The 23998-nt window shown below is 40.8% G+C and overlaps 1 protein-coding gene across 3 annotated transcripts in view; it reads left to right on the top strand.

The window, feature by feature from the left end:
- GPR180 (G protein-coupled receptor 180) overlaps positions 1–13309 on the top strand; it is a 30471-nt gene extending 17162 nt beyond the window's left edge. For all 3 annotated transcript variants that reach the window (XM_032785948.2, XM_075061524.1, XM_075061525.1), the window contains exons 5-9: positions 376–425; positions 7167–7324; positions 8642–8833; positions 9167–9244; positions 11763–13309. In XM_032785948.2, coding sequence (XP_032641839.2) covers positions 376–425; positions 7167–7324; positions 8642–8833; positions 9167–9244; positions 11763–11921 — 637 coding nt within the window. In that variant the 3' untranslated portion in view covers positions 11922–13309. The remainder of the gene's footprint in view (positions 1–375; positions 426–7166; positions 7325–8641; positions 8834–9166; positions 9245–11762) is intronic.
- Positions 13310–23998: the final 10689 nt, after the last annotated feature.

Genomic DNA, 23998 nt, shown 5'->3' with positions numbered 1-23998 from the left:
TGTTATTTTAGTTTGACTGGTCTATGCATTTCATAATTTTTATTTCTCCTACACTTAAATTTAATTCTTTGAGTAGTGAGTTCTAAAATGCCTAATCTGTCTTGGCTGGAGTAGTTATATATTTTTTAAAAGGTTACCATAGGAATACCTAGGTTTTTCATTTCAACTGGTGGCACACATCCGCACATACCTTGGTGCACATAACAAAATTTATTCTGCGCTTGGATGGAAAAAACTAGAGGGAACTTTGGTCATAACAAAACTTATAGGGTTGACTTGTTACAACTATATAGTTACTTAGCTGTATCTCTAAGAAGGAAGAGATATTTAATACTGACTAATTTAGACCATTTATTATCTCCTGTTTTTTATTAGTTATGCTAAAGATGGAATAGGGGTACCTTTTATGGGCAGTCTGGCAGAATGTGAGTATGCTTAAGAAAACTTACATTGTTCAACATGTTTATGCAGAGTAATGTAGAAAAATAATCTGTTAAAGCATATTAACCAATGCTAACATTTAGAGCCAGATTCTGATCTCAGGTATATATCACTACTTTATTTTAAATATATGAAATGCAACTATTTCTTTGAAAATAGTGGTTTTTTTCTGGGTATTTTTTAAGAGTTAATTAAGGTGTGACTTAAGAATGCCCTAAAACCTAACCTTACTATCATTTAAGCATATACCTTTTACTCACACAATATTCCCATTTAAGTCTAGGGGACTATCATATGAATACGGTTATCCACATGCTGAAGCATTTTGCTGGATCAAATTGTTAGTATGTGTTTTCTTGAGTACTAATGCATTTTAAAAATTTATATCCATTTTATGGAAGCTGCACGTCTATATATAGAATTGATTTTAAATGGAAAATGATGTATTTTATGGCACAAGCATTTTAACATTAGAGCTGTGCCAAAAAATTACCCTAAGACTCAGTATTAGCACAAAGCAACTTTCTTGATTTCATCCAGCTTTGCTGAATGTCTAACTGGAACCAAAACACCCTAGAGCATCCTGTCCCAACATGTACTAGTTATGTATAATCTTGGCTGGCTTCTTCACAGGCTGCTGCTGCTTTGGTTGTTCTGAAGTTCTGAGGGTTTTTTTTTTCAAGATAATACATTGCCTTTCTGCTTGACTGAAACTTTCCAAGAAACTGGTACTCAGGTGTAACATGCAGTTTAAGAACCTAAATAGCAAAGTAGATCCTCACAAGCTGTCACAAATCCTGTCCTGCTGTTCTGGACTTCCACAGACCTCTGGCAGCTGAATTGGATGTCCTTTGGAATCCTTTTGGAAGCTCTAGTATAGCCCATGATCCAGCGCTCACTTTACTCAATTACACCTACTGGCTGGAGGAGTAAACCTACGTAACCACAGGTAGATGCAACAGACAAGAGAGGAACTCCACCAGTGAGGCTCAGTGGCAAAAGCTAGATGAGAAGCCCTGACCTCCCATCTACCATCCATTTGTTTAATATAAATCCCAGCACCTTCCCCATTCTACAGTGCAGTCTCTGGACCTTACCGAGGGGCTCCCTAACAGCTAGTAAGTGTCGGACATTTTTAAGTCAGTGAGTCTACTTGTGTTACTGACCACCTGTGGGAGTAAGGATCATGATCTGGCCTTTAGGAAGGAAATAATACATACTTTATTAGTAAGTGATTATGTTTGCTGAAAACTGAATAAAGGATTTGAAGTTGTGTGATGAAATGATACAAATATAATTTTAGGCTCATGTCACCTTGGAATATTAACACTTACTAGTACACACCTGGTAAAGTAGAACCCATAGTTTTGTCGCCAGGGGTCTGTAATCAGATTATTTTATCTGGATATAAATGTGTTCAGGCTGAAGGTTTAGAACTTGTAAAGATTTCATACTGGATCCCACTTTCTGACCCATTCAGTGACCAGAAATCTGACAGCTGTTGATCGGGTTGTCGTTAAGTTATGGAAATTCCTGTAAATAAAGTTCCATTTCATTAAACAGCAGGAGATTCAATTTCTATGCAAAATAAAGGAGTCTTTGATTATTGCACTACTTTGGTAAGTGTGATTGATTTGTAAACAATGTGTATGAAAGTGTTTGTTTTTAGTTTTAAGGGTGACAGATATTTTCTTCTCTGCAACTATGACATGGCATATAATTTTGTACACTGTCTCTCATTAGCCAACAGAAACAGTATCCAGAGAGTCCATAATACTTGCAGTTGGAATTAACAGCCTCTTGGTGGCAGCTGGCCCCACAGTAACTTACATTAATCCTTCGTTTTGGACAGTTGAACTAGTGAATCTGCACTAACTGTGCATCAGCAATGTGATTAAATCCTTTCTTTGGCCTCCAGAGGTGAGGTTAGATGGAATATATGAAGCTACTCCAAACTTCTTTGCTGAGGCCACTGCTGTGCACTTTCCTGTAGAAGTTGGTTTGCTATGTACTGTGGTTTTAGATTCTTTCCTTGGGGTAGTATTTACAGTGCAGCCCCCATCAGATCTTCATATCCTCTTAATTCAGGGGGGTAGCTTGTTCTCCTTGCTTTAAGAATAGTTTAATTTTAAAATGTGTTTTGGCTCTGAGACTTTTCCTCCCTATTCCTTTCTTCATATGGTAATAGTTTCCAAAGGAAGCAGTAGGGCCGAATGAAAGGATAGAAATATGGAAGATTTCTTCCTGATGCAACCACAGCTCTGAGGGATGGATAATACCAAGTGTAGGTTGCAGGAGTGCAACAATCTCTTCTAGCTGTTACTGCTCTCAAAGCAGATTTTTTTATGTAAAGGGTGAAATCAGTGGCAAAACTCACATTGACTTCAGTAGGGCCAGGATTTCACACCTGGTTCTGATGCTATCCCAATATCTTTCTATAACATCTCTTACAGCCCAAGGGCCTGCTTCTACAACAGTTTAAGCATGCAACTTCACTCACATGAATAGTTCCATTGACTTCAAGCACTGTGAGCAGTCAGCAGATCCTTTTAAGTTTAGGCAGCTTCTGAACAGGGCCGACAAGAGTCAGGGAAGCCAGTACAAATTACCAGGGCTTGGCGGTCCGGAAGGGGGCCCGGGGCCTGGCTTCGTCGGCACTGTTTAGCCAGTCCTCCTTTGCTGGTGGGCCTGAAAAAAAAATTTTCACCAGGGCCCGAACCCACTCTCGGCAGCCCTGCTTGTGAATGTGAGACTCAAACAGCAATTTTTCTGGATCTTCAACAGCCTGATGAGAGAAATGGATGATGAAGAAAGCAGGTACATTTCATACCAGCTGAGCCTGTGCATGGCTCTGTACTGAACTTTGGTACTACTGTGGGATAGACGTTTTAAAAATCTCATCAAACAGTAAGATAACCTTATTGGTCTCAACAAGTTATCAAAGGGGACAAAAATAATATGATTTTATCCAAGAATCCACTTAATCTGTTTCCGTTTTTTCCACAATTCAATAAGACACACTGAGCTACCCAGGAGAGTTTCTTCAGTTCTCAATCTGGTATTCCACACACACAGATGCCACAGAACATTTCACAATTTCTGCCTCTGAGCTGTGATTAAAAGAGAATCTGTTTGTCCATAGCTTGTTAGTAGGGAAGAGGTTATCTTTAAGAAGGATAGAATAGTCACTTTTTCTTATTCTTCTAGATTTTTCAGACTATTTTGTTTTCAGTCATCTCCCTGTTTTTTATTTTTGTCTGCCATGACAGATGAATCCCATATCTACAGCCAAATACTGATGGCATAATGAAGTTGATAATGCCACTCTACAGAATAGCTGTCAGAGCTTGTTCCTGAAGCAGTTGACTAGTACGGTAGCCTTGATTTCAAATAAGCCAAAATCATTCATCCTGCCTCCTCACCTACAAACCTGGGAAGCTAATAGTATTTTGCTCAGATAAATGTGGCTTTATGATTTTAAAGATAGAATTTAATACATCTTTATTAAAATAGCCTGAAAATAATTTTTAAATAAGCAAAACGAGCACTCCAAATACCAGAATCGTTAAGGGTCAATAAACTACCTTTAATGCCATATAAATATCAGGGGCTGTATCTTGGGTCTTAATTATTTAACATTCATGTTTTGCTGATATTGCTAAACATCAAGGAAATTATTCTGACCACCATTTAACATAAATATAATCCCTTGAGTGGGTATATAGCCCATAATATTTTGAAGATTTCTTTTATGTTGAAAAGTACTTAAATTTGTCTGTGATACAGAAATAATGCCTAAAAACATTGTGAAGTTCAAAGTTTGTTTGTCTCGGAGTCTTCCATGGCAAGTTTACTCAGTTCATTAAAACTACAGAGCTAACTGATCTAGCGAAGCTACACCCGCACTGTCAGAAACTCAATCCAAGAGCTGCAAGTCAAACAGTGTTCTTTCTGGGTGGTTCATTTGGTGCTGGTGGTAATAAATGTGTGACTGGAATATAGTTAGTAATCCATCTTCCTCTCCCCTAGCAGTAACACCCCTGGAAGGCTAATAGGACTTAAAGGTTGTAAAAGGAAAAAAAAATCCCTTCACTGGAGTAAGCAGATATGACAGCACACAAACGCACGCAAGAATCAGAGTTGCTGATTAAGAAGGTGCTTGTACACATAGCCATCAGGTGGGGCCACGCAGAGGCAAAAATATGGACAACTTCCCACAGTGAAAGTGGTAAAAAGGAAGTTTATTTAAATTGCAAAGTTAAACCAGTTAAGCAAAGACTAACGCTCCAAATTAAATGTTGGTCAGGTTTAGTCACAAGCAAAGTTAAGAAACCCCAGTCAGTCTTTGGTTATTCTGTAAACAACTCAGAAACAAAAACTTCTCAAGTTTTTCCTCGGGTTTTCTCTTACCGCGCTGAGGCCTGGACACAACTTTCCCACACACCAGCTGGTCAAGCCACTTATAAAATGAGCCATTTCACCAGCCAGTAGAACAGGATTTCTCAAACGGGTTGCCTCTTCTGTAGGGAAAACCCCTGGTGGGCCGGGCCGGTGTGTTTACCTGCCCCGTCCGCAGGTCCGGCCGATCATGGCTCCCACTGGCCGCAGATCGCTGCTCTGGGCCAATGGGAGCCGCTGGAAGCGGCGCGGGTCAAGGGACATACTAGTCGCCACTTCCAGCAACTCCCATTGGACCGGAGCAGCGATCCACGGCCAGTGGGAGCCGTGATCGGCCGGACCTACAAAAGTGGTGACCCCTGTTTGAGAAACCGTGCAGTAGAAGACCTCAGACCTTGCAAATCCAGTTTCCTCTGACTCTGGAAAGACTGTCTTCTGTTTCATAGAGAAGCTCCTTCTGAAAACATGACTACTCCGCCTTTTTTATCTTCTTGATTATGTGCTATAGTTGGAGCCGCCTGTGGTAATCTAGCCGTCCAGTCCCAGACCTGGACTTTAGTGTCCACCAGTCTGGTCCTGTCCCAAACCTGGACTTTTGCGTCCAAAGTTTGGGGGCTTACCTGAAACTCCCCCAAGCTCACTACCAGCTTGGATATTCTCGCTGCACCAGATCAGGAATAATCTATGGGGCCTGATCCCCTTTCCTCCCTCTGGTGTCCCCAACCCTCCTTGGTGGGACACGCCAGATTCCCAATCCTTGGATGCTAAAAGCAGGGAAAATAACCCCTTCCCCTCCTTCTCAGACTTGCCTCGCGGCTAACCTGTGTGACCCAAGAAACCAGCTTTTCTGCTTCCCTCAGGACAATGGAGATGCAAAATACCCACAGCTGGGCTCTGCCACCCCCCTTGCTCCAGGACGAGGGAAAACTGTAACCACAGAGAACAGAGAGAATTCTTCGTCTCTTTCCCGTAGTCTGCCTCTTCCTGGACCCAAATAGGAAAATAGCCCACAGCCTGGCTTTTCCCTTTGCCTCCTAGGAAAAGAACTTTCACAAGGTTTAACAAGAAACTTTATAGAAAAAAGAAAAGAAAATATAAAACAATCATCTTGCATTAAGAAACTCAATACAGGCTCTTGCTTATAAAAAATATAAGAAACAGTCTGATTAAAAGATAGCCCAATTAAACCAGCACAACAAATTAACATACAGGTAAATACACCCCAAAGACCATCATAGCTGAATTACTTTGCGGTTCCTGGGTACTTACAGATGTTTAGAAGAAGTATTAGGAGAGAATTAGAAGAAGACTTGTTTCCTCATAGCTAAGAAAACCAGACCGAAGTATACAAATTCCCGCCCCTGACTTTAAACAATCCAGTTCTCTGATTGGTCCTCTGGTCAGGTGTTCGGTTACCCTTTTCAGGTAAAAGAAACTTAACCCTTACCTACCTATCCATTTATGACACCGCCCCCCTCCCCCCCGCCCAAACTGAGTTTGACCGTGGCAGTAGGTGCCAAAGGATAGGTTCTTTTCATTTCCTGTCTCCAGGGCCAACCACTCACCCCTTTCTGCCCTGGCCCAATATGGGGTTTGTAAACTTTATCACAGTGCCTTGGGACTTAGTAATTTTTCTAATCATACCTGCATTTTAAATATGAATGGTCAGAGTTTGTCCTCACTTCCACCAGTGAATTGGAATCCGTATTTAGAGAGTATAATTTGTCCTAAATTGTGTTGTTGTTTTTTTTTGTTCAGGTTGATGTATTGTTCCTTAAGAAAGATACAATTTAACTTAAAGAAATTACACTGCAGGAATCTGATTTTAGTAACAAAAGTCCTGCTGGGTAAATAAGGCAACCCATTTTAATACATTTTGTATTTGCAGGGTAAAGACATACTTAGTAATTGATATATAGACTTCAGTTTTAGTTTCCTGACCTTACAAACGGGTTCATGAAGGTGGATGCTTGAGCCCGGGCTTAGTCTCTTTTCTTCAGTGGGATTCTGCATGTATATAATCATCTGCCTGCTTGGAGCTAATTGCAGGATTGGGACCTTAGTAAGGGAATGTTGATAATGATGTAATTCACAATTGATTAAATAAAATTTCACATAGAGAATTATCCACAGCATGAAAAATATATATTCAGACAGTTTCAACATCTATAGTGTTTAATTAAGAGTGAAAATTATATTGAGACGTGTCCATTTTACAGTAGCTGATTTACCATACAGTTGCCACTTTACTCTGGTTTTTTTCTGCTAGAGAAAGGAATTGCCATTATGTTGTTGTGACTACATTAACTTTCTTTGATTCCCACTAGTGTGTGACATAGTCTGTCAGATACAAATGCTGTACCTATTGCTGAGTTTGTGTATGGGTTGGATGATAGGCAGAATGAAGAAATCTCAAAGCAGACCCCTTCAGTGGGATTCCACTCCAGCATCCACTGGCATTGCTGTAGTAGTTGTTGTAACCCAGGTTTGTATTTGTGTTGACTTTTCTTGCTGTACTGTACACAAACTGTGTTACTGTTACCTGAGCAGCTGCTACTACTAACTTTGGAAGAAGTGTATTGATAAGTATGTCAGAACTGGGAACATCCCATGTCAATATTTTATGACTTTGGTGAACAAACATCAAGACCTTCAATCCTTTTTAAACACTTGAGTAGATAAAATATCAAAAAAGCAAGAGTATGTAACAGATAACACATCCACTATCGTTTACTACTTAGCATCCTCAGTTCAGGATCCTGAGATATCTAATGGTATCTAGTGGTCTTTCAGATCCATCTAGGAGAGATCTTGAGCTGTTTGGATGTAGAATTGGCCCTGCAAATATAAAAATGGTCTAGGACACATACTGAAATTAGCTGAATTAATGTAATTAAATAAAGTCAATTTAGAGTAGCAAATAAATGATTAACATTATAGTAAATTTTATGTTATTGGAGTACCTAAAAAAGTAATTAAAAATAGAGAAGAAAGAATCTGAGAAGCACAGAGAAGTGGAGGAGCAGAGAGAAACTAGAGACAGTAATGAAGGAAATTAATGTTGCCGGCATATGGCTGCTGGTATTGGAAGGGAGCCAGAAGTGGACTGGCACAAGATTTTTGGTCATCTTTGTAACTAGTACTAGTCCCAAACAGAAATTAAATGGAGCCTTGGAACTGTTTTAATAGTAGTTGATGTTCCCTGCCAAGTATGAGCCTGAACCAAAGTCTACAGAAATCAATTGGGAGTCTTCCCATTGGTTTCAATGGACTGTGGCTCAGGCACTAAGTCACAGAAGAAGGTGCTGGAGAGAGCATACTAATTCAGGTAGGAGGGGGTATCAGTTTTTGAGAGCTAGTGCCTATGGGCCTAATTCTGCTCCTATTGAAGTCAATTGGCAAAACTCCCTCTTCAGTGGAAGCAGGGTTGTGGTTCTCCCATCAGGTTCCTCTCAAAGGAGAAAATGGAATTTAGCTGCAATCTTGCTGCTCTAGGTTGCTACATTATTTGACATTTTTAAATGCGTGAATTTTTCAAAAAATGAGGGAAGTCAGGAATCAGATTCCTTCCCTGCTAACAGACGCATCAGTTGTACTTAATGTGTTTATTGGTGGTACCAAAGGAACAGGTCCAGCTCTGTTGCTTTTGGTAGCATGGCAGTTCCAGGCAAGAAGACAGAACAACGGCTCTTGTACTGATAGCTGGCATCATGGTCCTATCATAAATAAAGTTAGTTATGTGAAGGAATGTAACATATAGAAACTGTATTTACTCTAAATGTACTTTGTTATTGTTTTGCAGAGTATTTTACTAATTTGGGAGCAGTTTGAAGATACTAATCACCACAGCTACCATTCACACCACAGTTTAGCAAGTGGACTTCTTATTGGTCTAAGAGTTTGCCTATCTCTGTCATTGGCCTGTGGTCTCTACCAGATCATCAGAGTGGAGAGAAGTACACTCAAAAGGGAGTTCTATATCACCTTTGCCAAAGTACACTTATTTTCTTTGTAAATATTCTTCCAGTATGCTATTGACTGGACTATGCTTTACCTCCATGGGAGAGTTCATGATTAAGTATTTGATTTGATTAAATAAATTGTATTCTTTCAGTATACACTGAGTAGTTAAATCTGATGTGATGAGCATAAAGTGTGACCTAAAGCATAAAAGTGTGGTTTTCATTCTGTTGATTGATTGCAGAACAATGGATATTCAAGATGGAAACTTGGAAACATGTAAACGTAATCCCCCTAATTGTCATATCACTTCTGTACCGACACATCAAAATAAATTAAATTATATAAAATGTCATTATTCTTTCAGGGCTGCATCCTGTGGTTTTTGTGCCACCCGAGTCTTGCAACCATTTCTGTGCTATTTAGAGACTATCAAAGAGAGAAGGTATGTATGGATAAGATAAAAAGAATGTGGGATTTGATTAGAAATTCTGCATAAGCTGCAGAGGAGCTGTTCCTTCTGTTGGGTTTTCTTTTATTAGAAAACACATGTTCCAAGGCCTCAAACCTTTACATTCCCAAAGTAACCCATGGAGTTTTAGCCATACCACTCTCACTGACACAAATGAGAATCATGTGGCTGAAACTCTGCATGCCTTATAAAATGTAAAGGTAATAGTTTGTAGGAAGAATCAGGAGATGCTTGCTAAGGTAAAGCAAAAAAAATGATTCTAGTAAAAAAACAACTTTTGTGGTTTTCCCAACTTTGTTGTAAAAAATCTGTGAGGAGGCTTTTAGGCTAATTCTTAAAAAAAATCTTTAAGTGGCTAAGGAGATCAGGAAAACTACAGCTGAACTGTATTCTTTGGATAAAAAGATGTTCTCCAAATGTGTAATTCAGTTTGTAAAGTCTTAATAATGAAAAACAAAGATGGATTTATTTGGCTTTCTTGTTGCTTTAATATGCTGGGAGCTAGTGTATGGAGCCTGCCACACTCAGATAAAGTGCACCCTCATTCTCAGGTGGGTGAGTACATCATTCCAGAGCAGAGTTTTCTCATTCCTTGCGGTTAATGCAGTGAATATATGAGTGTGCAAATATTTTCTGAGAGGATCATTATGTAAGGAGAAAATATGCTACTAAAATATAGAAGAAATGTAGCCCATAATTTACTTTTAGGGCTTTTATTCCTTTAGCTGCATTAGTCAGGACATTAGTTTTCTTTTGCTGGCTGAAAACCTTGATGCCGAGGGGGTTTCAGCTCTCTTGAGATAGGATTCAGTGCAGTGCTTTGTGATACGTAGAGACCTGATAGGACACTGTAGGAGGACACTGCTCTTGGGTACTGGAGAAGTTTGATCACTGTGCTTGGACAACTACAGTTCTGAAACTATGAACATTTAACATTGTTTACCTTTTAATTCAAAATATAGAAAAATATTGTCACATTTAGTTGAGAAAAGCAAGTATTTAAAAAAGATGTCCTGTACATTTATATAGAACTTCCTCAAAGTGCCTACACATGCAAGTAAACTTTCACACCACCCTTGTGAGCTGGGTAACTATTAACATGCACGTCATTTACAGATGGAGAAACTGAGATTAAAAGGCCTTGCCTATACTAGAAAATTAGACTAATAAATCACCACCATTGCAGCTCCACGGATGGAGGCTGTTTGTGGACAAGGCTCATTTTACTGCTATGTCATTTAAGGGCTGGATTCACAAGGGGGACTTAGATGTGGCAATGCTCAGTGTTGATCTGTAGTTATTTACACACTCCCTCTCTAGCCCAATGACTCTGTAAGTATTTCGCACAAAGTGGAACAGCTTCAGATGAAGAGATTGAGAGATGCACCTCAGAAAACCCTCCTATAACAAAGTAGTTAGGGCATTCATTTGGGAGGTGGCAGAGCTAGGTTCAAGTCCTTGCTCTGAATCGGGCAGAGGAGGGATTTGAATCTAGGCTTCCCACATCTTGGGTGAGTGCTCTAAACGCTGGACTACAGAGTATAAGGGGGTGTGGCCATAGCAATAGTGGCATCTTCTCCAACCATCATTGCATATTAGGCATGCTAAGAGCATGTTGACCAGACTTGGCCCTGCTGGAGTGTTGGCCCTGCCTCTTGAGAATCCCACCAAGGTTTTTATGTGAGACAGGCTCCAAGTAGTTCAGCAGTGTCAGGACTTAAGTGGCTTTGTGCATGACCACTGGCAGAATTTTAGGTGCCTCATGGACTTTATCGGTGGAAACGTAGGCACCTGTGGGATTAGGCAGCAACTGAGCAGTGGTTTTGTGAATGCCAGTGGTACCTAAATGTCGAATTTAGGCACCCAAGTCCCTCTTGTGAATCTAGCCCAGGGGTAGACAACCTATGGCACGTGTGCAGAAGGCGGCACACGAGCTGATTTTCAGTGGCACTCACACTGCCCGGGGCCTGGCCACCAGTCCGAGGGGCTCTGCATTTTAATTTAATTTTAAATGAAACTTCTTAAACATTTTAAAAACGTTGTTTACTTTACATACAACAATAGTTTAGTTATATATTATAGACTTATAGAAAGAGACCTTCTAAAAACATTAAAATGTATTACTGGCACACGAAACCTTAAATCAAAGTGAATAAATGAAGACTCGGCACACCACTTCTGAAAGGTTGCCGACCCCTGATCTAGCGCTTAGTTGTGGTGAACTACAAGACTGAGCTTTCCAAGAGCAGACAGAGGCAGAGAGGTTATGTGACTTGTCCAGGGCTACCCACTGAGCTAGTGTAGATCCAGAATTACTAGTCAAGAGTTCCTGGATCCCAGACCTATGCTCAAACCCTTTGTAACTGCTGCAGGAGCAAAAGATTTGCAGTAAGCTTCATTGCACTTATAAAAATAAAGTCAACAGATTTATTTTATTCTTTTTTCAAAGCATTAACTTTCTGTTTCCCACCCTCCTTTTTTTTGTCTTTAGGTTATTACCATAGGTGTTATCCTCTGCCAGTCCATCTCCATGGTTATCCTCTACAGACTTTTTCTGTCTCATAGTCTGTATTGGGAAGTGTCTTCTCTGTCATCAGTGACATTGCCACTGACCATGGCATCTGGACATAAAAGTCGACATTACTTCTGAGATATATTTAGGAAAGAATATAATGCAATAATGACCCAAATACAGCTATTTTCATCAGGTCACTTGCTACATCAGTTTCCCTGGAAAAACTGAATCATAAAACCAGAGCACATCGCTGATCCTGGATCTGAGCAAGTTCCCAAATTAGGTACATTGATTGATTGATTTTTTTAAAAAATAAAACTGGTAGTATGAAAATATATTTAAAATCTGAACGTTTGAATAGAGACTCTGTTTGTGATGCATGCGGTGCTGTGAGGTATGACGACAAAGCAGGACAAACCTAACCTGTCCCATTCATAGCCACAGTGTTTTCACTCTAAGAACTAGTAAGTTTGAAGGCCTAGAAGAATCCAGTCCTTTAAGTGGCTATGAGCTCAGACAAGTCTGAAATAAGCTGTTTTTTATTCTGTGTATTACACTGATTTCATAGTTTGCTTTTCTTTTTATTCTGTAAAGAAAATGATTAAAAGAAAAAGTGGTGCTTAAATTTAAAGGACCTGAAAAACAAAATTGCTCTAGAAACCATTGTAAAATATTTACAACTAGCTGTGCCGTAAGCTTTCTTACATTATTTGTGCAAAAAGAAAAGCACTTTTTTTTCCCATCAGTGTTGGTATTAGTTCAAATTTTAACTTGAGCAGCAATGGGGTTTTATTCATAACACTTCTTTGAGATGAATGTTACTGAAAACATAAGTGTGATTGGCAGAATTCTATCTGAGGCTTTAAAGAGGTGGCAACACTAGTAATAAAAACAGAAGGCTTGCCTTTTTTAGGAAAGAATGTGTAATGTGGTACTAGAATTTTAATCCTGATATAATTCATTTCTCTTACATTGAGGATTCAATCATAATTAAGCCATATACACAGATTAAATTAACAGAAGGATTTCAAATAAATGTTGGTTTCAGTCATCAACTACTCATGTATTCCTGCCCAAGGATACTTAATCAGGATTAAATTTTCTATGAATAATTGAAAAACAAAATACTCACTGGATTTGTTATAATCCATGTTGGCACTGGGTTCTAAGTAGTTGCATCTTCCATCCATGGTAATAAAGCCATACATCTTTGTGATGCCCTAGCATTCAGAATGCCAGTGTAAATATGTACTTTATTGAAGTGCCTATTTATTGAGCGTGATTAAAATCATGTTGTCAATTTTTTTTTTCTGTATCATGTGGACATTCCTATTAAGTCATTGTTTGAAATCTTCTTGTTTGTACTTGATTTGGTATTTGTCAAATTGTCTAGACCTATTATTATCACATTTTGTTTCTTCACAGCGTTTATTTTATTTAATAGTAAACGTATGGAATTTTTGTAAAGAAATGAACATTCATATTTGTAATAGATTATAGCTTAAATATATAGATTTTGTTCATGTTTGCTTCAGTTGTACACTAGTTTGAAACTAACAGTATTTCCCTTTTAGCCCTGGTGTACGCGGAGCGGGATCGATCTAAGTCAGGGGCCGGCAACGTCTGGCACGCAGCTCACCAGGGTAAACACCCTGGCGGGCCGGGCCAGTTTGTTTACCTGCCATGTCGGTAGTTCCTTGACATCACATTACAAACACAGTGAATACAAAATCCTAACTCAGAATTCATAGTTCGTCTGAATATAAATATGTAGTATGACATTCAGTCTTTTCATATTCGTGAATACATTCATTGGTCGTCACATAATCTCATCCTGCTAGTTTGCATCATACCCAATTATTTGAAAACATTAATTTAATCTGTCTTTCAGTGTAACCATAGCAGTTAAGTGTCACTCTGCTGGTAGTAAAATGGGCCACATCAGGAAGCTTTTCTCCTGTCATCTAGCATCTGACGACTTGATGTATCAACTCATCAATGAATTTTTATATAACTGCCTGTTTTCTAGATTATTTCATAACTGCAGAGGCTAATAGCTTTGGGAAATGATCCTTCCACATACTTTGGTTAATGCATTATGACTTGAAAACTGAGCCAGTTTATCTCCCGCACTAAGATCAACTTGGAACAGGAAGGGGCAACAGGGAGCAGGTTCCTCCACCCCGATTCTCACGCTACACCTGCTCTGACCCCCGTCACTGTCATAAATTACAGCAGCCTATGAGCTGTCCTGATTTACCCTAATGGACCATACACAGGCTGAGACTATGCAGATAGCAGTTGTACCTTGTTCCTTCCCCAACATTCCCCTCACACACCTAGTACCCCAGTATAATGATTGGCACAGGAGTCAGGAAAGGAATTCTGAAAGTCAGTATCTCCCAGAACTCTGATATGTCTGCCGTTGGAGGAAACAGTTCAAAAACTGTAGACAGCCCATGCTAACCACATCCCCTTATCCAGTAGCAGTCCAAGGGCAGGTCACTTTGTTCCCCTTTCTTTGTTGTCTTCATTTTATCATGGGGTGGGGGGGCAGTAGCGAGCAGCCTTTCTTCTTCCTCTCCTGGATCAGGCATTTAGTGGGGTGTTTTCAGCCATCCAGCACTGCAGCGCCTTCCTGCCAACTTCTCAGCCCCCTCTCAGACATGACAGAGCTGTAGCAGGAACAGTGAGCTGATGCCAAACACTGCTCTATTTGTGAGGCAGCTTTCCAGGCTCTTCAGAAGGTAAATTGTGCCCTGCTTGTTCTCAATCAGCCCACCTTTTCATTACTAGGGGGTGGGGCACTGAGTGAAACAGACATGTTGTGTTCCTTCCCCCCTACGTTTGCCCTGAGAAGCCAGGGCTCCAACAGAGAAAACCCTGATCTGGAGATGCAGAGCAGAAAGAAACTCCACGCACAAGGAGGACTTCATTCTGCCAGCCCCGGCGGTGAGTCCTGGGGCATAACAGGTCTGGAAAGCAAAAACTCTTGAGGGGCTCCCGTACCACTGCCCAAGTCCCAAAATAGATCTTAAGTTCTTTGAGGATTGAAGCAGGGCTCATACTCAGCAGCCGTTCTCCCAGCTCAAAACCCCATCCCCTGGGCAGGGGGGCCATGAAGGGGAGGAAACCGAGGGTACAGTCTACACTGCACACACCTTATGATTCCACAATACATGTACTACACACCATCCTAGCACAGGTATAAATAGTGTGGCTGGTGAAGCGCTTACGCAAGTAAAAACACGCCTTAACCTGTGAGTGTGTTTCCTATCTGGCTTTCTATGTGACTAAGCAATGCTTTCCCTGTCTACCTTGCTATTTTTAGCAGGGTAGCGTCCTACTGCTCGAATCTTTCCCTGTTGTCTGCTCCTGCCCAAGCCTTTCACTGACACATGTTGTTACATACCACAGCATGGATGCAGCCTGCTTTTCACTGTGATGTGTAGCTGCACATACCCTATGTACTGATGATGCACACTGTCTACATAGTCTGAGGGAGACTTATCCAGAAGAGTCAAGGAGTTGCATAAAGCAAGCTGCTACAAATGACCGTGCCTTGGTCACAGCCAGGTGGCAACACCTGCAAAGCATGCCAAAACGGCTAAAAAATTGAAAAAGCAAAAAGGAATGGAAAGGTATTTAAAACCCTGAGAGGTATTTGTCCTCTGATTCAGACACTTTTATCCTCTGTGGAGGAAGGGGAGCTCTCCAATTCAGGCTCTGAGCAACAGAAGCCCCCTCACCTCCGAAATATGCAAAAAGGTTACAACCACAATCCAGATCCAATGTGAGCAGGTGCTAGAGGACAAACCTAAAGGCAAATACCTATCTTCTAAATCCTTGCCTGAAACAGTAATCACACTGCTCCCATCCTTTGAGGATGTGATCAGAGAGGAATGGGGAACACCTGATAAGGGTAAATGTATAAGCAGGCAGACGTTTTTATATTAGAGGGATGCAAGAGCCAAAAAAAAACCCAAAACCCCAACCCATTACAGATATACCAAAGGTCAATGCTGCAATAGCATCTCTAGTGAGACACAGTAATTCTGTCTGAAGACAATGTCTTTCCCCAGGATCCTATTAATAGAAAGGTGATAGCGACTCTCAGGAGGGACTTTGCCAGTCTCCTTTGGAGCATCTACAAGGGCTTTAGAAGGGCCACAGTGTTGTGCCTGGATAAACTTAAGGTCATAAAGGACAGACTATACCAAGTTCTGAGCGTAAGAAAAGTTCCTTAGCAACAGCCTCTTTGGCAAAATCCTCGATGCAATGAGCTTTTCAGCCACATCTGGCTTTGCCTCCTGAAGACAGGCTCACTCAAGCAAAATCTGTGTGCGTGTAATTTCACAGGCTGTCTCCTCTCTGGTGGAAAAACTAGACAAAATAATGGCAGAAAGTGCTACCAAACCTAAATCTTCCCTTCCTCTCTTTCCCTCCCAATTCAATGCTCTAAGGTGGGACTATAAACCTAGCAACAGACAACAGTGGTCCTTTCGTCCATCCTCCTCGCAAAGCTATCAGACAAAAGACAACAGGTATATCAGGGAAAATCCTAGAACTGAGGATTGGGTGGAAAATCCAGAGGGGAATCTACCACCTCTAAGAGCATTCTGTGGCAACAAACAAATGTGCCTCTGTCCAGACCTGAATCTAGAAGGTAGAATTTCCTCCTCAGAAGAATGTTCTCAACTGAATACAGAGAAGTGGTTGAGAGGTAGTGAGTCATAGACACTCCCTGAAGCTCCTCACCTTCACCCAATCCCCCATCTCAAGAGATGCCATCAAATCTAAGCTGGTATTATACAAAATCTCATATCTCCTCGAGATTGGAGCAATAGAAAAGGTCCCCTCTGAAGAAAGTTTCTTAGAACTCTATTTTCTTCATTGTCCAGAAACATACTGGTGGGTCAGAGCAGTCCTGAAGTTCAAGCAGCTCAGCAAATGATAAAGAAAACATGGTGGCCCTAGCTTCACCCAGAGCATTCTTGCCTCAGGTGGACTTCCTTGCTTCCACGGACCTAACAGATGCATAACTCTATGCTCGTATATGACTGTACTGCCACAGACTGTTGAGATTTGCATATGGCATAGCCCACTGCCTGCATTGAATGCTTCCATTCAGCATCTTGTTGGCCCCTCGGTCTTTACAAAGATATTTGTGGTGATACTAGCTAGCCTCAGGCTCTTTGGGGTGCTCGCCAGTAACCTTCCATCCCTAGATGACATCTTGATCAGTGATCCAACTAAAGCAGCAAAACACAGTGCCAAAGTCCAGATGCTGGATCCCCTTCAAGCATATGTATTTGTGATAAACAGAAGAAGAGCTCCTTAACTCCCTCCACAACGATAGTTAACCGGGGAATGGAAACAGACACTGTGACAAAGAGTCCTTTCTCCTGAAAGTATGAAACCATTTATCAGAATGCATTCAACACCAGTACTGTTCTGAATCTGGTTCTTGAGTCTCTCAAATGGTGGATAATCCCTCAGAACATCTGCAAGGGTATTCCCATGTAAGTCGACCTGTTCGCTAATCAAGAGCACAAAGTGACCAAAGTACTTCACCAGGAAAGCAGACCCCAAATCCCTAGGGACAGATGCTTTTTTGCATAGATGGACACAAGGCCTGCTATATGCATTCCCACCGTTTCCACTTCTAGGAAAGGTGATCCAGAAGGTAGGGCAAGAAGAAAGAAAGGTGGTAGTGTTAGCTCACCACTGGCTAAGGAGAACAGAGTTCTCCAGTCTGATAGAACTGAAATCAGAACCACCATTGCCGCTACCAGTGAGATCTGAACATAACAAAAACACATAACTAGGAATCCTTGGGATTTTTGTTATCCTGGACTTTCTTCAAGAAGATGTATCCAAGGGACTTCAGTGGAGCACTGTAGTGTTCCAGGTGTCAGCTAGTTTCCTATTTATAGGATCCTCTGGTTCCTTGACAGAGAATCATGAGGTATCCAGATTGCTCAGAGCAGTCAGCTTGGCCTAACTGCAGGTTTAGCCAATCTTTCCTAAGTGATACCCACTGCTGGTTAAAAGCCATAACCATACACCCTTTTGAACCACTGACATCAATATCTCCATTCTATCTATCCATGAACACTGTTCTCTTGTCGCCATCACATCTTCTAGACAAGTTTCTAAACTTGGCAGCTGTATCTATACAGGATCCCCACTGGGTATTCCATGATGACAAGATCGTGCTAAGAATCCCAACATCATTCTTGCCTAGGCAAATTCATCTTTCTATGCCTCACAGGAGAGTGTCCTCCCTTCATTCACCCAAAAGCCACAGCAACCAACAGAAAACTGTGGCTCACATTAGAGGTTCAAAGAGCACTGAATCAGCAAGAACACTGGGCTTCTTGTTTGTCTCCTTTCATCTGAAGTGCAAAGGACTCAGGGTATCCAGGCCATCACTAGCTAGATGGATCAAGCTATGCACAGTAGAGGCATAGAAGGTGTCAGGTGCTCCTATTCCAGACAGCATCAAGGCACACTCCACAAGATCTGTGGTGACTTCATGGGTGAATAGAGCTCGTGCTTCCACTTCAGTGATCTGCAAGGCAACAGCGTGGTCATTGGTTAACACCTTTTATTAGGCACTATAAAGTGGACTTTCAGTTCTCTGCAGAGGCCTCCTTTGGGCAAGTGCTGCAGGCGGGGCTCCAGTAACAGTATGGCTGTTTTAAGCAATTAACTCAGGAGAGTGATGTCTTCCCTCTCATCTTCTTCTTTTCTTAACCCTCCCTACTTCTGTTCACTGTTTGCTACTTCCCAGACGTGTCAGAATTATGGGGGATGCTGGGCTGCAGAATGGAAATTTCTTACCAGATAATTTCCTTTTTGCTAACATCATCTCCCACAATTCTATCCTCCCTGTCTTCCTCGGTTAGCTTCCTAGCCCAGGGACAGTGTTTAATTTTGATAGTTATGCTAGTAGGCTATAGCCCTACTACATAGTTGATTGGTTGGAATTTAAATCTTCGTTACTAATCATATTATAAGTTTTTACACAGCTTTGGAATGAATCATCTGGCATCAGACGGGAGAAGGGGGTTTGGTTAGCACAGGCTGTGCTACAGCTTTGAACCACCTCTGAAAACTGCCTGCAGGAGGGGGCTAGCCCATACGTAGTAGAGCTGTGGGAGACACTGATATCAAAAAGGTAAATTCCTTACCTGATAAAATCCTTTCTCAGCTGAGTATCTGTGGCCAGACTGTAGTCTCTTTGCGCCACTGCAGCCGTGTAAAGGAACCAAAAGAAATGTATGCAAGGTCCATGTGCATTGACATTGCCAGCCGACAGTAGGCTGGAGGTGAATGATGCCATCTTACTCGTTAGTTTTCATGTGTTGACTTACTGAATATAGACTTCTGTGTTATCTACAGGATGCAGTTACGTACTCTCCCAGATTACTGTAGGTGAATAGCAATGTTCATGAAAGGTGCCGAATATTGACAAGGCTGCAAACTAAAGTTCCGTGGATTCTGAAGGAACCCGCTTCTAGGTGTTGTAGGGTATTTCATAGCCATGCCCAATTCTTGCCTTCTCCACTGGCATATCTGCCAGCTGTTCCAATTATGGGGAGTTTTCTGTTAATTAGGAATTAGACTGAGGTCACCAACTCACTTCACAAAGGCCCCTAACAGCCTTCACATGGAAATAATTTTCCATTTCTACCAACTTGGGCTGAATTTGAACCGTTGGTCTAGAGGGGAACAGTTCTGTAGCCATTACTGAACCCCTAAGCCATTCATTCCTGTACCATACAAAAATATGTTTATTGTACTTTTAAAAATGTTGAACAGTGGGGAGCTATGCTGACAATTACATACAATTTTATATATTAATAGACTGGAAAAAAAATCAAAATTCCATCTAATAGACATTAGTACATTACCCCTCCCACCCACACAAACCGAATTTTTAGAGCCACTTCTAATGAACACTCTTTCTGGTTTCTATGCCAATGGAAGGCCATTCACCTCTTTATTTTTGTTATCTGGATCTTAGTCCTGCACACTAAGACAGGTCAGACAGCATTTCTATTTGATTTGGCCCTGTTTGTTAACTGTGCTATGTTATTCAGCTAATTGATATTATTTAGGTGTTATTGTAAATAACTTGGATTGGGCTGCTCAAAACTGACAACATGCAGTAGATCTTTAACTCTTCATTTTATACATGGGCGATTACGTGTTAAGCATGCATGGTACAATGTACAAAAGACAAACGAGCCCTCATACACTTTGTGTTTTTTTAAAAAAAAAAAAAGGTCTGTTCTGCAAATTTAAAATGTTAAATGAAAAAAGTAGATGTAATTTTTATTTATTTATGCATAGACCACCCACTAATGCCAATACAGTTAAACATGGCATGCTAACTAAACAAGTTAAACATTATGGCAAAAAATGTAATTTCAGAATTGCAACCATCTTTACTGGATCTCTGTCTCCCATCTTCCAGGAGCCCATTACAAACACAATCTTCTTCAGAGTTCAAGGCACCATTTCTTTTCATCTCTCTCAGAACTTGTTCCCACAAGTACTGTCAGCATGGACAATCAGGCTCTTACTTTGTATTATGAGCTTTCCCTTTTCCCCCCATTCTTTTTGTTTCTCTCCCAGCTTCTCTTTTACTTTGCCTACCAAGTCTTCAGTCTCCTCACCACTCTGACCCATGTCTTCACCTGACTTCAGCATTATCCTGGCCTTTACCAGGTGCTTTTCCTGCTCCCCAGGTGCTCTGCTGCTATTTCTTATTCATGGTATTTCTATGGCATGTAAAATCCTATGGTTGCTCTGCCGTCCCCTTGTGTAGTCACTTATGCCTCTGCAAAGTGGGTTGGCAATGCTACCATTCTGACTGGTTAGCATTTCACACCCATTTTGTATTCACCCTGAACAAGTGTCAATGACCACACAGGGGCCAAGCAGTGCAGAATCAAACTCCATATATCTTAACTTTCTTTTTGATTTTCATAGGCCACCTTAGGTGTTCTCAGTGAAAAGAGGAAAGCTACTTTGCTATTGCCATGGGGCTAAATTGTGTATACAGTTATGCTTTGGAACAAGGTGGTGTGCCAGCTGCAGGGGAAAAGAGACAGCCTATCTGTATGCAGAATCTGCCAAGGGAAGTGTGTGTGTGTGTGTGTGTGTGTGTGTGTGTGTGTGTATGTATGTATGTATACAGAGAGAGAGAGATTTTAAACCATTGCCCCAAGAGTTGGAATAGTTTCCAGCAGTGAGCTCACTTAAGCGCATTTTTACACACATCAGCCACATCAAACAAAATGGTGGATGGCTTTATCAGCTTGCAAGTTTGAATAGTATTTTCTCACTTTGGGTAAAGCACTCTGAAGAGTTTCTTTAGGTTGGCTAATGAATATTTTATTCTGCAGTAAAACAGCTCACTGGAAAAGCTGTGTAAACACGCAGTCTCATGAAAGCATCCACCGTTTTGTTTGAGGTGGTAACTAGATCTGAAAGGATGTATGTGTGCATGGCAATAGTAGTAAATAGTTTTTCAAACAATTGTTGACCATGTGGCCCTCTTTAAGACTATGGAATTATTAATTTCAATCCAATGATTTAAAATGAAAGAGTTAAGGGTGGATCAATACGTACATAAAACCTCTATCAACCATGAAAATTGCCTTCAAGCTTGAAACTTGCTATTCAAAGTTTAGAGCATACAAGAGCAAACAGCTTTAAAATGTTTTTCAAACTTAGATGAGTATTTAAAAAGAAAAAAATCATTTGGAAGTGTACCAATTTAATTTGCATTTGGCTCTTGTGTAGCACAAAATAGATTAGATTAAAAAACAAAATTTGGCAAGTGATTAATCAATTACTTGATTTTACTGCTTTTGGTATTCTGAAAATAAAAATGAACAGATAGGTTCTACTTTGAAAAATGGCTGATGCACATGTGCTATAACCACTTTTCAGTAACACCCATGGAAGGCTTTCTACAGTACATATGACACATACACTAACGTCACGCACGAAGCTCAAATATGTATTTATGCGATAGACTGCAGTAGCTAACAAAGGCCCAGTCAGATAAAACTGCATTAAAGTAATACAGAGGGACTGAATCTAATTTATAAAATGTAGGAAATTCAGTCACAGCTGAGTCAGGGCACAGTTGTCCCTAAATAGAGTATTTCCATAGAGACAATAGGAAACTGCAAGTCTGAACTAATGGAGTTTAGGCTGGAATGTCTTTGTTTGGGAAGGTGGATTTGTCCCACCACGGAGTTAGTAAGGAGTTAGGCTCCCAAACACACATATTCCCCAATATACCAAAATGATAGGTGCTTAGAAATATCTAAGATAGCGTTCCTCCATAAGCCAGGGCCATACACATTGCACTCCTGCGCCTCTTCACAGCCATCATGGCTCCATCATGGCTCCAGTGCCTTCCTGTTGACTTCTAACAGGAAGTTGACTTCTGACTTCCCGTGCTACTTCTAACCTCCTGAAGAAAAAAGTGTGCTGGATAGATGTTCGAAATGACTAAATGTCTGTGTTCAGAATTAGTAAAACACCAGGTAACTTCTTGACCAGACTTCCCCGTAGAAGAATGTTCTTTGGGATTAACACTTGAGACTGTGGAGTTTAAGCGGAATAATGATTACGCTTCAGATAATGCTACTCAGATGGAATTAAATTCACCCTTTTGCATCATGTAAATCCCACTTAAGCCCTCCAAATAGAGTTTAAGAAGGACTTAGATGGTGCATAAGCTTTGTGCTAGAACTCTGCACAGGGGAGAATTTCACTCTCAGTATTTATTACAGGAAACTATATTATCACATATCCGATGGACAGCACATCAATGTTTCTGTGAAAGAAATGCGGTACAAGGAAACATAAAGGCCAGTATGAACCACATTATGCATAAAGATCATTCTTTTCAGAAGTGCCTGTCTTAATCCCCTTTTTCTTTGCCCCCTTGGAAACAAAAAGCACAATCTCAGGCTCCAGGTCTCCCCATTGTCGTGACTTCCTCTAGAAGGTCATCAGGGAGTGAGAGAAGGTGCTCTTCTCTCACAGGGAGTAGGTGTCCCAACTTCACTGTGTTCCCAGTTCCTGCCCACCTGTGGAACAAGGGATGAGCCAGGGACCTGATCCCTGACCCTCTCTGTAGCAGTTTGTTACGTTACTACTAGATGAATGACATGGTCACTCAGTCTATCTGGAATCTATGTGCATGTTTCTGGGACAGTGTTTTTTTCATCCAACAGCAGAGGAGACACTAAATACATACAGATGATGATAGTTTTACATAAATGAGGGAATTTTCAATGTAATTAACATGTTAGGAGGTAACCTGTTTGAGATGCAAGGGATTTTCTGTCACTAAGCTTGTCTTATATATTGAACATTTGTTTCAATTTCTCATAGCCAAGCACTGTTCTGAGCTCAAAATATCAGTTCAAACAATTTTTATTGTATTTATTTTCAATTCACATGTTGTATTGTGAAAAAGTTAGGAATAATGGAAAGTATGAATTTCAGATGTGAAGGTAAACCCATTCATCAGTTCCATGGACACCAAATCCACCAAGGAATGCTGCAATTCTACGTGTCATCTGAGTACGAAATTTTGTATCTGGATCTCTAATTTTGCTTGATGCCAGTGATTAAAAACATAGAGGCAGATATTTTCCTATTGGCTATGGATCTCGGAAGGCTTCAATGCTTAAATTATTTCATGAAATATCAGTTGTAATTTAAATTCCAAAATTGGATCTAAATCCTCAAGGAAAAACATATGAAGGATGAGTAATTCTGGTCCTCTTTGGCTAAGGCACAATCCACAAAGAAAAACACAGACAACAGGGAAGGCCACCATTCTCATTTCCTACCTGCAAGACAAACCGAAGAAAGAAACCAACAGGACTCCACTGGCCGTCACATACAGCCCCCAGCTAAAACCCCTCCAATGCATCATCAAGGATCTACAACTCATCCTGGACAATGATCCCACACTTTCACAGGCCTCAGGTGGCAGGCCAATCCTTGCCCACAGACAACCTGCCAACCTGAAACATATTCTCACCAGCAACTGCACACCACACCATAGTAACTCCAGCTCAAGAACCATTCCATGCAACAAACTTCGATGCCAACTCTACCCACATATCTACACCAGGGACACCATCACAGGACCTAATCAGATCAGC

Source organism: Chelonoidis abingdonii, chromosome 1 (assembly GCF_003597395.2).
Source record: "Chelonoidis abingdonii isolate Lonesome George chromosome 1, CheloAbing_2.0, whole genome shotgun sequence".
Lineage (NCBI taxonomy): Eukaryota > Metazoa > Chordata > Testudines > Testudinidae > Chelonoidis > Chelonoidis abingdonii.
Note: the sequence above shows the minus strand (reverse complement) of the source record. Positions and strands in the feature narration are given on the sequence as shown.